The sequence below is a fragment of the Martes martes genome, assembly GCF_963455335.1.
Source record: "Martes martes genome assembly, chromosome: 13".
Classification (NCBI taxonomy): Eukaryota; Metazoa; Chordata; class Mammalia; order Carnivora; family Mustelidae; genus Martes; species Martes martes.
The window spans coordinates 493,140-510,514 of record NC_137901.1 but is presented as its reverse complement, the minus strand read 5'-3'; the positions used below and the strand labels follow the sequence as shown (position 1 = coordinate 510,514).

General features: G+C 60.3%; 1 protein-coding gene across 6 annotated transcripts in view; it reads left to right on the top strand.

Moving 5' to 3' along the window:
• Window positions 1–2,463: 2,463 nt before the first annotated feature.
• The window catches only part of CTDP1 (CTD phosphatase subunit 1), a 54,797-nt gene continuing 39,885 nt past the window's right edge, over window positions 2,464–17,375 (top strand). For 4 of the 6 annotated variants that reach the window (XR_013967815.1, XM_080820915.1, XM_080820913.1 and 1 more), the window contains exons 1-4: window positions 2,464–2,923; window positions 14,314–14,397; window positions 14,978–15,071; window positions 16,683–16,811. Coding sequence is in view for 5 of the 6 variants with exons in the window: in XM_080820915.1 (XP_080677041.1) it covers window positions 2,607–2,923; window positions 14,314–14,397; window positions 14,978–15,071; window positions 16,683–16,811 (624 nt within the window). In the remaining variant the exon portion in view is untranslated. Of the gene's footprint in view, window positions 2,924–4,316; window positions 4,486–14,313; window positions 14,398–14,977; window positions 15,072–16,682; window positions 16,812–17,375 lie in introns of those variants that run through there. The other 2 variants (XM_080820917.1, XM_080820916.1) reach the window with 2 other exon arrangements.

Below are 17,375 nucleotides of genomic sequence, written 5' to 3'. Positions count from 1 at the left end.
TCAACAGACACCAGAGAGCTCTGGAAACTAAGAGGGCTGAAAGGGCCAGCTCGCCACACGGGACATCTGCCCAGTGTTAGGGAAGCACGTGCATCTCAGGTAGGTCGGGCCTGCAGGACGGAGGAGACCTCCCCAGACCACACAGACTCCCACCAGCAAGAGGGGCCTACAGGGCACCCAGGGAGGAAGTGTGAAACTAGACGGGACCGAGCCATGCTCCAACACGGCCCTGCCCCACGCAGCTGTCGAATGGAGGCCGTCAGCCCACATCCCGCTGTGCACCCACAGAAGGCGGAGGCGTGGGTGCTCTACGCGTCTCCCCCCCACGCTGGTGCGCGGCCAGGAACAACCGGGACAGCTGCACGGTGCGTCCACGGAGGCCACCAGGCCCGGCAGACCTACCCAGAAGGGACCAAGGGGGACCAAGAAGTGAGCCCTGAGGGCCTCCTTGGGACACCACTTGGCAGGAGTCCAGAAGGCTCTTGGGAACATCACAGACTGACCTCCCAAGGCTTCTAGGACTGTCCTGGGGAAGGTTGGGGAAGGCAGGGGCCGGACAACTTGCAACAGCCAGAGCCTGAGAAGGCTTGTTTCCGTGACAGCTGGGGTGGCCTGAGGATGGTAAGGGGGTCAAGGGTCGCCCGCTTTCATCGGAAAGGATTCGGGAATCAGAGACCTAGGAAAACTAGAGAATTGTCAGAGGTCGGTAACATGAAGCGGACACCACGTGTGGCTCTTCCCCTATAGGCGAGGCCTGGGGACAGCCAGCAGCCCTCCTGGCAAAACGGAACGCGGGTCGCTGTTCTCTAAGGATCGGGATCCACGTCGTGTTCGCGTAAAACTCGCTTCCAGGGGCGCCTGGGTGGCTCAGTGGGTTGGGCCTCTGCCTTCCGCTCGGGTCACGGTCTCAGGGTCCTGGGATCGAGCCCGGCATGGGACTCTCTGCTCAGCGGGGAGCCTGCTTCCCCACCCCACCCCCCGCCTGCCTCTCTGCCTACTTGTGATCTCTGTCAAATGGATAAAATCTTTAAAAAAAAAAAAAAACTCGCTTCCAGCGCAAGGCCCTACTGTGTGCGCCCCAGGAAAGTCGCCGTCGCCCCGGGCAGACGCCTGCTTCTCGGACGACGGGCCCCGCAGGACCCCCGCTCCCTCGGCGGCTGCCCAGGCGCTTCCGGGCCGCCGGGCCGCGCGGAGCACGTGGGGGCTGGAGCGCAGCCGCGGGGGACGACGCGGAGGTCCGAGGTGGGGCCGAGCTCCGGGCGCGCTGGAGTCCGCGAGCGCTTCGTGTCTGTCTCCGCGCTTCCCAGGGACCCGCCTCCCGGGTCCGGCGCGGCGGTGCCCGTCGCGCCCTCCCCGGCTTCTCACGGCCGAGGCCGCCGGGCTCTCCCGCCTCGGCTCCCGGCCGGGCCGGCTCGGGTTCGGCCGTCGCTGGTCTGTTCCGGACACCGACTCCGGGCTCCGCAGGCCCCTCCGGCTCCCGCGGACTCCGGCTCTGGTCCGGCTCTCCCGGCCGCACTCCCGGCGGCGAGGCTCGTCCGACACGCGCTCCTCTCCCCGCCCGCCGCGCGCTCGCGGGCGCGTGTCCCGGGTCCCCGCCGTCGGCTGCGGGCGCTGCGAGACGGCCGGCTCCGCTCCGCGGCGGACCCCGGACGCGACTCGGCGGGCGGCGGGGCCCGGGGGCGGCGGGGCGGGGACGCGCCCGCGCGGGGAGGCCGCCGCCCCCGCACACCGCGGAGCCCCGCGCCGCCGGGCGCCCGCAGCAGCGGACGAGGAGAGCCGCCCCGGCCGGACTCGCCGCTCCGGGACTCGGGAGCCCGGCGGCCGCCCCTCCCCCCCCGCGGTGCGCTCCCGCCGCGGGCTCCGGGGGCCGGAGGTCATCACCGACCCGCCGGCCAGGCGCCACCGGGACCGGCGCGCGGAACCCCACGATCCGGCCGGCGAGCGGGGCGGGGCGCCGCCGCCCTCTGACCCCGGACTGCGCGCGGCATGCCGGGACGGCCGCTCCCCGATGTGCGCGCGGCATGCCGGGACTCGCAGTCTTTCCACAACGGGCCCCAGCACGTGACGCGGCCGCAGACGGCGGTCCGCGTTGCATGCCGGGACCCATGGTTTAACGACCCTGGGCCCTGGCGCGCCCTGGGAGCTGTGGGACCGGAGGGCGCGCGGCATGCCGGGACGTCGCAGTGCATGCCGGGGTCTCTGGGCCGCGGCGCGCGCTGCACGCCGGGACCCGCAGCCCCACGCCGTCGGCGCTCCCGGGGCGCATGGGGCGCGGCCACGCCGCTCCCGCCGGGCCGGCCCCACACGCTCGCCTCCACGACGCCCCGGGCACCCGCGGCCGACTCAGCGCCGGCCCGGCCCCGCGTGGGCGTGTGTGGACGCGCGGGCCCCGCGGCGGACGCACGCGGCGTCACGCGACGTCAGACGCCGTCCCGGAAGTTGGCGCGGGCCGGGCGGCGGGTGGAAGCCGGTGCTGGAGCGCGAAGTGCAGCGCCGTCGCCGTCGCCGCCTGGGCCGGGGTCGCGGTCCCGCCCCCACCCGCGATGGGCGCCGGGCCCTGAGCGCCCCGCCCGCCCGCCTTCCCCCAGCGACCCGGGCCGGCCGCGATGGAGGCGCCGCCCGCGGGCCGCGTTCCCGCCGAGGGCGCCCCGCCGCCGGCCGTGGCCGAGGTGCGCTGCCCGGGCCCCGGGCCGCTGCGGCTACTCGAGTGGAGGGTGGCGGCGGGCGCGGCCGTGCGCATCGGCTCCGTGCTGGCAGTGTGTGAGGCCGCCGCCTCCGCGCAGCCCGCCGGTCCCGCCCCCGCCCCCGCCCGCGCCCGCGCCGGGTCCGGGGGCTGCGCGCGCGCCGAGCGCAGGCTGAGGTCGGAGCGCGCCGGCGTGGTGCGGGAGCTGTGCGCGCAGCCGGGCCAGGTGGTGGCCCCCGGGTGAGTGGGGTCCGGGGAGTGGGGTCTGGAGGGGCCCTGCGCCGGGCACGGGGCAGGCAGGGTCCTCGGGGCTGCAGCCAGAGGGCCGGCGCTCGGCCACCCCTGGGGACGGAAGCGCACCGCGGCACTGACTTCAGCCGCTGTCGGGCGCCCGGGGGGCAGCCCTCGGAGAGGGGCTGGGCCTCCTTCGCCGGTGCCTCCTCCCCCAGGCTGCCGGCCCGGGCGCGCTCCCCCTCGTCGTGGCGGCCTGAGCGGCTGGGGGTGGGGTGCACCGCTCCGGCTGCTCGTAAAGCTCGGGAAACGCGCTGTGAAGGCGGGTGCGGTGGTGCGTCGCAGCTCGGCGCGAGCTCCGGGTCGCGCGGGAGTGGCCCCTTCTCCTGGGACCGGCTGGCGGCGCAGACCTCCGTTTCCACCTCCCGAGGGGCTGTCCTCCTTAGGCGGGCGCAGCGGTCCATCCGCGCCTTGTGGCTCCGTCTGCAGGTCTTGGCCCCGGACATCGCGTCGAGGTGTGGGTACAGGGTGTATCGTGGACGTGACTCATGTGGTTGTTTACGCCGTCAGGAGCAGAAGCCCGGGCGGGCACTCTGCTTCCTGCTGTGGTGGCTGGTGCCGGCGTCCCTCTGCCAGGGTCACTGCTCACTCCGGCCGGCCACTTGTGCCCTTTTCTCTTGTCTCTGGCGGCAACTGTTGAGCGTCTGCTCCCGCCACTCCCCACCACACACCCCTTCCCCAGCGGGTCGGAGAGGGCTGGCCTCCATCCGAACCCCACGAGCCTTTTCCTGTGTCCACTTCTCCCCGCTCACTGTTTGGACACCGCACCCTGGTCCTTGGCCTTGGAGTAGGGGCCCACGCCTGCCCAGTGAATGCAGGCAGGCTGGGATGGGAGCTGCCTCGGGGCTGCGCCCTCCACTGGGGCGGTCTGGCTGGCCTCTTTTGGAAGGGAGAGGCTCGCTGGGCTGTACGGCCGGCAGGCTGTGGCATGCTGCCCTCATTACTTTGAGGTCAGAGTCGACCTGACCATCACTGGGTCTGTAAACCTGTGAGCACATAGTTGTGGAGATGAAACCCAGGGCTGGTGTGTCACGGTGTAGAAGATTCCTAGGGGGAAGGGTTCTTCTTGGTGGCCTTTTTTTTTCTTCCAGTTACCCAGAAAAGGCCAGTACAGCTCAGGGCCTGGCTGCAGCCAGCTGGTGAGAAACTCCACGTGCGGCGCTTTGATCACATCAGCCCCACTAGCAAAGCAGAGTAACCCCATACAGCAGTCTCACCGGTCACGCGGGCAGCTGACCGGATGATGAGCTCTCAGTGCTGAGAAGTTCTTTTCTTTTGTGTTTTTGGTGTTTGAGATTCAGGGTCGCTCGCTGCTGTCGTTCATGGCGAGGCTCTCCGGAGTCTGATGCTAGCACTCCTCCCGGGTGCAGGGCTGAGTGCGTGCAGCTGAAGCCCAGCACAGCCAGGCCCGGCTGGCCCAGGTCCTGGAGCTGTCCTTGCCGTCTTCGTCACCGCTGGCCTCCGCGGGATTTCTCCCACCGCATCAGTGGTTATTCTCAGACAGTGAACAGGTAGTTGTAGGAACTGCTTCTGGGTGTAATTAAACTGATCACTAGATGATCGTTCCGACCTGTACTGGGCTTGTATGTTTTGTACCTGCTCTCAGGTAGAGGTAGGAACTGTGTCCCTGCTTCTCTGATAGGAAGGAGGGAGAGCGCTGGGGTCCCAAGGGGTTTTGATGTGCCGCGCACCTCACCTTGCTGAGGCTTCCAGTCGGCGTCCTACTCCAGGCTGCTCTGTCCATAGACCGTGTTGCATCCAGAGAGTCCCAGTGTGGGGAGATGGATAGAATGAGAGTACTTATCTGTCTTCATAATTTCTACGTAACTGAAAGTATTTTGACTTGAAAATATTCTGACAGGGCGTGATGTGTCAGAAACTTAATGATGTCTTCCTTCCCACCTGTCTGCTTTTATGTCCGTTGTCATGCACTGGGAGGCAGCAAAGTCCTTCTTTTGGACTTCGCCGCCTCCCAGTGCATGACAACGGACGTAAAAGCATTATATGAAATAATCTGGGGACCCGTCTGGTGGTGGGTAAGGACCCAAGTGGTGGTGGGGGGGGTCGTCGTCTCTACTCGATGTCTGCCAGTTCCTTCTGTGCCGTAGTCTGTCTACCGAAGACTGTCTGCGTCAGCCAGGGTCTGGGGTGAGTGCTGCTGACTGACCGAGCACTACTGGCTCGTGCTTGCTTCATAAGTGTTAGAAGGAAAGATCTCAGAGGAACTCATAAAGGAAACTTAGGGTACAGCCGGAGCTGCTGAAGTTAGGTTGCGTGGGGTTTCAAATTCCGAGCGCTGTACTACGGTACTCATCTGCAGAGGTCTCGCGGGGGAAGTAAGGAAACCACTTTGCCGTTCTGGCACTGGACCATCTTGATGAATCAGAACATTCTCTAACTCAGATGATCTTATTCTTCTCTGTTGACATCTGCACTGTTTAAAAGACGAATCCACGGACACTGTGTGGCTCAGTCGGGTAAGCATCTGTCTTGGGCTCAGGTCATGATCCCAGGATCGTGGGACTGAGTCCTGCATCAGGCTCCGTGCTCAGTGGGGAGCCTGCTTCCCCCCGTCTGCTGCTCCCCTGCTTGCGCTTTTTCTCTCTGACAAATAAGTAAATAAAATCTTTCAAAAGTATGTTAAATAAAAGATAACTCCATTAAAAAGATATTTATGTCTAAAATTGGGAAAATTGTCACTTCATTTAATTAAACCCACTTCAGATGAGTTTTTGTTTTTTTTTCCAGTTTTCACTTAGCCAGAAAACCATTGGCCTTTTTATCTACTTAATTTTATATGCGTGCGTGATTTATTTTTATTGTAGTTTTTTTTATTTTTAAGCACCTTGTCTGATCCTTTAAATAAAGACCTTTGGACCAAATGGGTTTTGAAGCTTGGTGTGCCTAGAAACTGATGGGTAGGTTTTAATAGATTGGAACATGCACTACCGTGTTTATTTCCATTTTCGTATTAATTTCAAAGTATATTATATGAAATTAAAAAGCTACAGAGAAATAAGCAAGTCTTTAATTTCATATTTTTTTTGAATTACATAAATACTGATAGTAAACCCAAAAGTTACTACAAAGGAAGTAATTTATCAGTTATCTCAGAAAAAGTGCTTTTTTTTCATTTAGGGGAGTGAGAACCTAAACAAAGTAGAACAAGTCAATTTCAAAGTATTTGTGTAATATCTTGAAAGGTAAATATAATTTCTAAAGACTGTAACTAGATCTTAAATATTTCTTATTTAGCACTTGATGTTGATAAAATTCCTTAGAACTTCAAAAACTTGAGCTAAATGTTGACCTGTTTAGTCGTCATATTTTGAAGAAACTTTGGGAGACGTTCATGGCTTTATGGTTGTGCTCTGGATTGTGTGTGGCGCTACTTTCCTCCCGTCCACTTGGCCTTTCGTGCTGGCTGTGAGTCAGTGGGATGATGGAGGTCAGGAGTTCAGTCTGCCTTACCTGTTAGCTGATACTCTACGTGCCCTGTTGTGCTTTTCATCTGGGGGATGGGTGGCTGTTGCTTATTAAAGCTGGAAGCCTTTTTCTTTTTTAAATTTGGCAGAGAGCATGAGAGGGAGAGCACGACGTTGGGGGGAGCAGCAGACTCCCCGTTGAGCAGGGAGCCTGACATGAGGCTCAGTCCCAGGACCCTGGGATCATGACCCAAGCTGAAGTCAGATGCTTAGCTGACTGAGCCACCCAGGCGCCCCGAACTGGAAGCTGTGACAGTTGTCGGCGTGCTGTTTCGAACTTGGCAGCACTGCAGGTGCATCCTGGAGACGATGTTGAAGTTCAGAGGCGAGGGAGGCAGTTGTCCTCCCCACGGCTGGGAGTCCTTCCCTGCCCGTGTAACCCAGGTGTGCACGGGGGTCTGCGTGCGGTGGTGCCACTCGCTTTGGAAACATGTTAGGGAGATGGAGTTTTGTCCGTTAAGTCCTAGGAGGCCGCACTGGCAGTGCACACAGATTGGAGAGAATTCTGTAAAGACTGGTTTTGTGCAATCGCAGTGGCTAAGTCTGTAGATTTTCTGTGGCACTGGGACTGGGTCGTCTGTTTTGATTTTAGTGTCTCCAAATGCTTTGGGTGTTGTCTCTTACAAGCACACCAGCCGTCAGCAGGCCGGAGGTGGCCGGGGCGCTCTGAAGTGGCCCTGTCCTGGCTCTCACTTCTGCGGGGGCCCAGCTTGAGTGACGGACCGTGGGGGGCTGCTTCAGCCGCCACCGCCACTCCGCGCCCTGTTGCGCTCTGCGCCCTGTCGCTGGGCCCTCGCCCGTCCCTGCAGCATTCACAAAGCAAGTCTGCCTTTTTGCTTCTTTGCAGACATAATCCAGACCTAGGGAAGCGCTGCAGGAGTAGTACCAGGAATCCTCAGGGACGCGTCACACGGGTTTTCTGGAGGTCAGCGTGCTGCCCTCTGCTTTACCCTTCTTCCCCCTCACATGGGGTATTTTCTTTCCTGAGGGTTAGGAGTGAGTTGCAGATGTGATGCACTTTATCCCTAATGTTCGATTTCCTAAAAAAAAATTCTCTTCCCTACCCGTGGTACAGCAATCAGAATCAGAAATAACATCCATGCGGGGCTGTTTTCTGCTCACTAGAGCTCCCTGGTGGGCCAGCATTGTCCTTGGAAGCAAAAGAAACCCCAGATCACACGTTAGGCTCAGCTGTCAGAGCTCCTGGGTCTCTAACCTTGGTGGTTCCTCAGTCCGTTCCTTTCTCATCTCCTTATCAGCTGGTGGTTTTGCAGACTGGCTGTCAGTTCCCATGTGTGCATTTGGGCAGGACTTGCTGGAGCGCCTGTGTGTGTCCTGGGTGGGCCCATCAGGCAGCAGGTGGCCTCCGTGGGGCCCATTGTGGTTTGTTACGGTGGTGGCTCTAGTGAAAACGGACTAAGTAATTGCTAAGTATCTTGTGAGGGATATTTTCTTCCTAGTAAATATCTTAAATTCTCTCATCAAATGGTCAGCCATTGTTTTTGGCATCTTGATGACTCTTGTCTGAATTTCCTGTTTTGGGGAGTTTTATTTATTTATTAATTTATTTACTCAGGATTGTCCAGTCGTGACATTCTTAAATCTGTTGTTTCTTCTCCGTTCCTGGATTGGCTGTCTCCTGTAGGAACAACTAGTTTACAGTGTGGACTCTTGGGTTCTTACTGTCCACCACTGTTACTTGTCCTGATGCTCCCCTTGTCGCAGGTTTGGCAGCGGGAGCCCCTCAAGCTGACCGCTGTGATGAGGCCCTGTCGGTCTGAGAGCCTGGCCACGTTTTCCGACACAAGTGGTATTGAGGCCCCTGGTCCCCAACTCTGGAATCACCCATTGCTCCGAGAAGTCCTGCTTCCTTTTAATGGAGAGTGACATTTAGGAAGCAGGATCTGGGCGTTTTCCGCATGCACTCATATGCTAAGGTGTGCATGTAGCGCTTGGAGGAGGTCCTTGAGCTCTCCTAACCTGCGGGGAGAAGGGACGGGTCAGACCCAACCTCTACAGGGATGGCTTCTACGAGCACGAGTTCAGGGTGTGTGTCCTCCCCTCTGCTCTTCTGCTACAGCGCGTGCACCCTGGCCGGCCCATCAGAGCAGACAGGAAAGCCGGTGAGTACGAAAGATTCCAGGGAGTTTGGTGTTTGTATTTGGGGGAAAATAACTTCTTCAGAAATTGCATTTCATGATTTTCCTATTGATTTTTTTCCAAGGACAAACTAGGAAAGTTAACATTTATTGGTGACTGACTTGACGTTCTGGTGCTGGTCTCCTTGGCTGAAGTGTTTTTTCAAGAGGTCACAGTGTGCCACTCCCCTTAGGGTATGGCGCTGGGGGCTGTTTGTTGGTTTGAGGGCGGAAGCACTAGGATGGCTCCCTGCCTCTGGTTCCTTTCTTGCATCGGTATCTCCAAGGATAAAATCGTCGCATACCATAGAAGGACGTTACTGTTACTTTTTTACAAAGACTCTTTACCTCTCTCTTGATCATTCCTTCAGTTGATTTTGAGAATTCCTTTGGCCCATGCAGAGATGCCGAAGCGGTATTCCACAGGCTAATGTCGGACGCTCGGAGCCTGCAAGACCGATCTGAATGATCTTTTAATTCAGACAAAGAAGGAAGTCTCCTTACCCTCCTTTTCATTGAGACTGGCGGTTTTTGAGATGCTGTCCTTGGGGCCATGTGTGCGTCTCCTTGCGGCAGGGTGGGACAAACAGCTCACTCGGAGTCTTTTGGGGGTAGTCCTCGGCTGTCGTGCGCTGCCTGTCCTGAGCCTCCAGCCCCTCCTGCTCTCCTCCCGGGGCTGCAGAAATTCCTGAAACCGCACAGGCTGGGGTGGTTCAGCAGCCGCTCGCAGTATCTTCACTTTCTCTTTGGCCAACATTTGTCAGAAACATCTCTGCAGACCTAGGGCTCCTCCCCTGTGAGTGGAGATGGTGTTGTGTTTTCAAACACTTTCCCCCCGGCCTGGCCATTGGGGCCTTAGCATCCTGCATGGTTAGGTTTAGGACGTGGTGGGTTTCTGGTGGGATGAGGACGTGGTGGGTTTCTCGTGGGATGAGGATGTGGTGAGTTTCTGGTGGGATGAGGACGTGGTGGGTTTCTTGTGGGATGCTGCTTGGTTTGGGGCCCACTTTGCTACATTGTAGCACACGGTGTCTGCTGATAGGTGGGCTGAGAAAACCTCATGACATTTTGTTCTGCATTTGCTGACCTGCGTACCACCACCTCTCCCACCCCCTTCCTGCGTGGACTCACTCTCCGGGGCTGAGCCCACCGCCACATTAGCTGAAATGTGACACTCACTGCCAGGGTGAATTCAAGTGGAGACCACGTGTTTAAATTTAGCCGATCCTCTGTTAATACTCAACAGTGTGGACTTCTGAACTCTTAATGCCCTTGGGTGACTCGTATGTCAGGGAAAGTAGACATCACGGTCTGAAACGAAGGCAGTTGAGGAGGGATTGTGTTGATCTGTGAGTGATCTGTGTATCTCTTACACGTGTCCGGTGACAGTGAGACTCGTGTCGTATCGCCACAGAGGGAGTCCTTGTAGAAGCTTTGTGTGGCGCTCGTCTCCTGCAGTCGTCACTGTCAACACTAAATCCTCCCTTCAGGCCTTGGGGTGATTGGATTTGTCCCAGGTACCTTTTGCAGCAGGGGCCTCCCTGTGCCTGCCCCCAGCTGTCATTGGCTGCCCTCCTCTCGGGGACGGAGGCTGCCGGCGCACAGAGCTCTGGGTCGTCTGCCAGGACAGCCGTAGAAGGTGATGCCCGTCTGTCAGTTATATGCACTGGGGCTTGCAACGGGCACCCCTTCAGGGCACCCCGGTCCCACCCTGGAGGTGCCAGGAGCCGCCCCCGCATTGTGACAGCCAGAGGTGCCTCCAGATCTGCTCTGGAATATGACAGGCAAAACGCTTTGACCCCAGCACTGAAGGTTATGTGACCTTGAATGTGACCTGTAGGTGAAACACTTTCCAGAGAAAGGTACATGTCCAGGCCACATAGCCAAGGCCGTGTGGCAGGGTTAGCCTGCGTGCCCCACCTTGGTACCCTTTCATCCCCACCTGCCGCCTCCTTGCCTGCTGGCGCCTCCCTGCTCTGGTGAGGATCCTGTGTCTGCAGGCCCTTGGCGTTGCCGCCTGTAGGAGGGGGTGCTACGTGTCACCCAGAGCAGTGGGAGCTGAGAGGGCTTCTGGGAGGAGGTGCGGCTCTAAGCTTGGGTTCAGACAAAAGGATGAGGTCGAGGTGGATGGTGAGTAGCAGGCTGGTCCGAGCAGAGGGACCCCCTGTTATGCTGGGGGGACTCCAGCAGCATTGGGAGCATGTTCCAGGCCAACCATGTGGGTCCCAGTGGCCTTGGAGTGGCACGGTGAGGTCCCAGGGGCCTGCAGGGTGACAAGGCAGGCTGTCATGACACTGTCATCCTGGATGGCCTGCCTCAGCCTGGGTTGCCCTGCACGGGTGACCCCAGAAGCCCCTTGGGGACTGGATGGCGCTGGGCGAGCAGGACTGAGCTGTGTCTCCGGGGTCCCGGGGTTGCCCCCGTCCCCGTGCTCCTCTGGGCCTCGCTATGAGGGTCCACCACACGGCCCTTCGGAAGGGTCACTGGCGCCCCTTCCTTACTGAGTCCGGCGCGTTGGGCCCTCGGTGGTTGGTCGACCAGTGTAGGGTGTGCACTGTAATGGCAGAGTTCGGTGAGTTTAGACAAACGTGTGCCTTGGCAGCCACCCCCAGTCACAGTGCAGACATCTTGGTCTGGGTGGGATTTTCACCCTGTCTGGTCTCTCCCGGGGGCGCTTACCTCTGATACTCCTTTCTTTCTCAAGACGTTTGCTCGCTGGCATGTGCTCCTCAGCCTTTGTGGGCAATGCTCTGGTTTGGTGTTTCAAAACTGACATTCTTTTTTTCTGCCTGTGCCTTAATTGTTGGGGGTTCCCAAAGGCCTGCTGTCTGTATGCTGTGAGATGGGACACCTTGGGCCGGGATACACAGCTCATCAGACCCATGCTCCAGCCCTGGCCCCGGCCACGCCAGCCGTGCGTTCAGCTGGCCAGCGACTGGTGGGGCCTGTGCTCGCCTTGCTCTGTGCTCCATGCGGACTTACCGGTCCCTTCTGCACCTGGTCCCTGGCAGGGGCGTTCGGGGATGTCCGGGAGGGTCCACACACTCCTGTGTCTCTTGGTTCACACTTCTGCTGGCATCTCTGTCCTGCGGGTACGTTGCAAGCCTGTCTGCTCCGCCCACCCCGGGCTCCCTTCCCGGCACCACCTGTGGGTTCCAGAGCTGTTGGTCCCCAAGCTGCCACTTTCAGCATACTCTTAGCTGAAGCCTGGTGCCCCTTACCGGTGTGGCTTGGCCTTGCCTCCCCCCCCCCCCGCCCCGCCTGCATCCTGTCATCTTGCGAGGGGGGAGTCATCCTAGAAGTGTGCTGCTGAAGGACAGGTAATGCTCTAGAATTAGTGGGGTTCCCCTTGAATCTTGGTGACCTGGGTAAGAAAGATTTCTGAAGGACACAGAACATCTGATAAGTTGAATTTGATCAAAATACAAAACTATACCTTCGAGAAGCTCTTTTAGGGAAAACGAGAAAGCTGACTGCAGAGTGGGAACGTAGCGCACAGAGTGTTCGGACCTGTTTATCGCATCTTCAGGTTAACATTTTAGGAAAGATTGGCGAAATCCTTCTAGCCCAGTTTTTGATACTCCTGAAGGAAGTACTCCGCAGGTCATGTTTTAGAGTAGAAATGAGTGAAGTGAGTAAACGCAGACCGTCTTGTACGTTTTGCATCCGTGTGCTGTGGGCACGGAGAAGAGGCAGCGTCTGCGGGCCTGGCTGCCGGCCGTGCTGTGCCAGAGGCCAGAACCTTCCGTCTCTGGTGCCTACGTGGCCTGCGCGGCCTTACACGCTCTTACACAGTAGTGGGTCCACAGAACCTGTCGTTGAAGTGCAGGTGACATCAGCATTTGTAAACCCTGAAGACTGGTGAGTGACCCAGTTTACTGTGTTTCTCATAAAACCTACCCCCAGGGGCGCCTGGGTGGCTCAGTGGGTTAAGCCTCTGCCTTCGGCTCAGGTCATGATCTCAGGGTCCTGGGATCGAGTCCTGCGTCGGGCTCTCTGCTCGGCGGGGAGCTTGCTTCCCCACCCCCCACGCTCTGCCTCTCTGCCTACTTGTGATCTCTGTCTGTCAAACAAATAAAATCTTAAAAACAAACAAACCTACCCTCAGCATTCCAGGGGGCAAACAGCAGATTTTTGCCAGGTTCCAGAAGGCCTGACAAACCCTTCAGAAACCCACTAGCCAACAGATGGTAGACACCTTTGACTTTTAGGAAAGTGCAGTCAGTCCCCTTGCCGGCTCTGCTCCTGTCCTCTCAGACGGTCGCCTTCCTGGGCCTGTTGCTCCCCCACCTGCATGCAGGCGACCAGGACGGGCAGGGGCGCAGGCAGGATGGAGTCTCAGTTGCAGGTTATTTGCAAAGTGGGCTGCTCTCTGGGAGGGCTGATTTGGCAGTGGCCGCCATTAAGGGCCGTGATACAAGAGGCCTGGACCCCCGGTAGCGGTGGAGAAAGTCAGCTGGACCGTGGTCCCAAGCCGGGCTCGACTGCCAGCTCTGACACCAGCGGCACAGAAGCTGGTGGCACAGGGTGGGAGAAGTGCAGGCTGCCCAGTGGAGGTGGACAGCAATCGGCGGGCACGGGGGCCACGTCGGGGTTTCTCCTGGAACGTAGATCCCCAGCGTCAAGCCGGCAGGAACCTGGAGCAAGAAGACAGCTTTGAGCGGTGCCGTGCAGACGGGAAGGTTTCTGGGGAGTGGTGCCGTCTGCTGTAGGGGCGGCTTGGTTGAACACCGGGGGGACAGGCAGAGTCTAGGTGGTGGCATGAACGTTAGGTGAGCACCTCCCTGAAGGGCACCAGCACCTGCCACCTGACTGGCGCCATGGTTTGGGGGCAAGCGTGCTGCTGCGCTGTGGACACACGGGGTGGCAAGCCCTGGGCCCAGTCATCCGGGCACTTGGCGCGTGGTCATAGAAGAGGGGGTTGCCGGCCCTGGCAGCTCTGTGAGCCCATGAGTCCTTTGTGGTCCAGAAGCTCTGGGGCAGTGCGGGGGGAGGCAGGAGAAGTGCGTGGCACTCCCTGGTGGGCTCAGACCTCACAATGTCTGTCTGGTTTATGGCCTTGGCGAGGAAGCCCCCAGAAAGCCCCCCTTCGTAGACGCTGGCCTACCAGGTGCCTGGGTGCCCCCGGTCTGGCAAGGAGGCTCCGTGGGATCAGCAGGCTCCCGTGGCGCCGAGTTACTGGCCCCCAGAGCTCCGGCTCGGCGCTGGTGCTCTGACCACACAGCCTGGTGGTTTGTGCCACTTGCATATGAAGGAAATGGCCGTTTCTGTATTGGTAAAAGTCAGAAATACGGTAGTCGTTCCAGAAAAATCCCGGTGACTCGTAGCTTCTCTGTAGACTGGGAACGATGCATGGGAGGTGACGTCCATTCTTGTCGGTAGCGTTGGGCGCGCTGCTTGTTGTAGGAGCGTTAGCGCCTGCGCATCGTTACCAGAAGCGCAAGACACGGCTCCTGCACGCGTCCGAGTCGTCCATTCTCCCGAGTCCCCGCTCCTGACAGCGCCCCCGGGCTCTTCCGGCTCGGCCTCCGCGGCTGTGTTGTTTGCGTGCGAAGCCCCCTCCGCGTCACAGCCGGGGAGGCGAGCCCCAGCGTGGGGGGCGCGACCTGCCAGGAGCTAGGTGGAGGTCACTGGGAGAACTGGTGCCAGACCTCGGGCTCTGCGGGCGCGCGGGCACCCCTTCCTCACCGGGGACCGTTCTCATCTCTGTCTCCAGGTCGGTTCTGGTGCTGCTGGAAGGATGTAGCCACCCGGTTGTCATGAAAGGCTTGTGTGCCGAGTGTGGCCAAGACCTGACCCAGTAAGTACGGGCAGCTCGCGGTGGGGGCGGGGCCTCTGGGCATGAGACACGGTGACCCACAGCTTCGAAGGGGCGGCCCCCTCCGGCAGCAGATGGCAGGCACCTCCTTATCGGCGAGTCAGGTCCGTCTCCCCGGGAGGCGTCCTTTCTGGTTTTAGTTCCGTAAGTGCCGGGAGCCCGGGTGTGGCGTGCTTCCCCGTGCAGCCAGGCCCGCTGCGCATCCGCCGTCGGCCTGCTCCTTACAGCCTCTGGCCCCCCCGGGCCCCCCCGCCTCGCTGCCGGGCTCCCTCACCTGTGTTCACTGTGCAGAGCACCACGGCCCATCCCGTGTTGTCACGTTTCCGTGTGGCCATCACCGTTCGTTTCCGGGGACCCTGGTGGGCGCTCGGGGAGCACTCTCCCGTCTGCTCTCAGCCCCTCAGGCGACACTTGGGCAGCTGGCAGCAGGAGGAAACCCTGCCCCTGGCCAGCCCTGGCCCCTGAGTGGGGTTGAGCCTCTTCGTCCCGGCGCCCCACGTGCGTTCTGCGGCGAGTGGATGGGTTCCGGGGTTCCACTCGGTGTGTCTTCTCGTGTCTGCAGGCTGCAGAGCAAGAACGGGGAGCAGCAGGTGCCTCTGTCCACGGCCACGGTGTCGATGGTGCACAGCGTCCCCGAGCTCATGGTGAGCTCCGAGGTAAGGCCTGCCTCTGGCGGAGGCGAAGCCCGAGAACGTTTCCCGAGCACAGCGGGGCGCCTCAGGGGGGCCTCTCGCCCCGTGCAGAGAGCGGCACAGGGAGGCACCAGGCCTGTCATCGGGATGGCTTCCGGGACAGCTGCTGGGGAGATGGGCGACTGGGGGGCGCCTGCCGTCTGCCTGTGGTACGGAAGGCCACGCACGTTTCTTTCCCAAAGGGATCTGCCTCCTGGGGAGGGGCCAGCCCCGCCGTCCCGAGTCGGAGCTCCCTGGGGTGCTGTGGCTCCCGCGGTCCCATGGCCAGAGCCGGAGGCTGAGAGAGGGGCTGAGGGGAAGGTGTGTGCCCTGCCGTGTGCAGGGCAGCAGGGCCGGGCACAGGCAGGAGCAGGTGGCCGCCTGTGAGGGGAGAAGTGTCGGGTCCGAGCAGCACCTGCCACCGGCAGGGCTGGGGGAGTGGGCGGGGGCGGGGGGGACACGTGCTGCACAGTCCTCGTGGGCAAGGATGCGGGGCAGCGTCCGGGAGCCCGCAGGTGGATGTGCTCGCGACTGTCTTCGCTTCGCACGCGTTTCGAGGGCCTCACAGGCAGTGAGGGTTGAGGCGTCCTGACTGCGCGCTCTCATGGGCCAGGGGTGCGGTGCGGGGGTGGGGGGCGCCAGGACGGAGCCTCCCACAAGTGCCGGGGAAGCCGGGCCCTTCCTGCGAGACCGTTTCAGAGCCGGTGATGCGTTTCTCAGTGTTGCAATTGTCGGATCTGTGCTTTGGAATGGTACGTACCAGCTTTATTTTTTTGTGGGAAAGACAGGATTTTGACTTCTGTCAATTACTGAGCTTTAAACGAATGTACATACGGAAGAGCATATGAGTGAGTGAGAGAGCCAGAGCCAGACACAGACCTGAGAAGTTGGAGCATAAAAGGAGAAGAAAGGGTCCCCCATTGTTGCTGCCGGGACGGAACTCTGGCTGGCCCGTGTCCGCGGCCCCTCTCAGCGGCAGACGTGGCCTTCCCCCGGCTGATGGGAGCGAGACCAGGAGCTTGTCCGTGGCATCGGGAACCGAACTGAGGAGGCAGAAGCGATGTGCACCCCGAAACACCGGTTGCTGGCTGGGGCCCCTCCCTGGCCGAGAGTCCCACACTGGCCCCTTAGGCCACGGCAGGCCGCGCCACCTCCAGGTCTCTCCTGAGGCGAAGCGGTGTCCGCAGCGCAGCAGGAGGCCGAGAGGGCGCCGCCACAGCCCCCCGCCCGCCCGGTGCCCCACAGTTGGCCGCTCTCCCGCCTCGCTGCCGGCCTCCCCCCTCCAGCCCGCGGTGCGTCGCGCTCAGCTGGACCTCACCCACCAGCTGCTCGCGGTCTGCCGCTTTCTCGTTGGTTAACACATGAAGTTACGGGATTGCGGTCGGAAATTCTCGTGTCGTGGAGGTGGCTCAGGAGCGGGGGGCAGGCCGTGTGGCCCCGGGGGCCGTGTTAGCGCGCAGTGGGGCTGCTGGCGCGATCGGGCGGGGAGCGGCGAAGCCACTGCTCTGCTTCCTCTTGTTTTTCCTGACAGAATCAGATTTGGTTCTGGGTCCGGACGTACACACTTCATGATTTTCCTTTTCATTCCCACTTCAGCAAGCTGCGAAGCTGGCAAAGGAGGACCAGGAGCGGCTGCACCGAAGCAGGAAGCTGGTGCTCATGGTGGACCTGGACCAGACGCTGATCCACACGACGGAACAGCACTGCCAGCAGATGTCCAACAAAGTGAGTGCCTCCTGGGGCTGGAGCCAAGGCCTGTGCTCCTGGGCTCCCGTCCCCGAGCTGGTCCCCGCTGGGCGGCACCAGCGCACACTCCCGCCTCCCAGGTCACTCGGCCCTGCTATTGCCAGACCCACGCGTGGCGGGGTGCATTGGGAGGGTCAGGGGTTTGGAACCTGGAAGACCCGAGGCCCCGGGGCAGGTGGACAGCAAAGGAGGGACAGTCTTGGTGGGGACAGTGAGGTGGTGTTGGGCCTCCAGGAATAGTTGAAATATCGGGGATAGGGGCACAGGTGGGTCCTGGGTCTGTACTCGAGAGACTGAAGATAAAGCCTGCGATGCCCCCAGGAAGCTGATTTCTCAGAGAGAAGTAAAGGGTCAAGGATGGTCCACGTTAAACTCTTCCCACATTCCACCTCTTTTCCCTGGTGTGGATGCTAAGAAGTTGACTTTCTTCTGGCCCCTTCGGAAGGCGTTTTGTAACGTCTGTTAAGATGGCTCTCCGAGGCCTGGGACCAGCTTACGCCGTCCTTAACGAAGAAGGCCTCACCCACACGGAAACAGTCATTT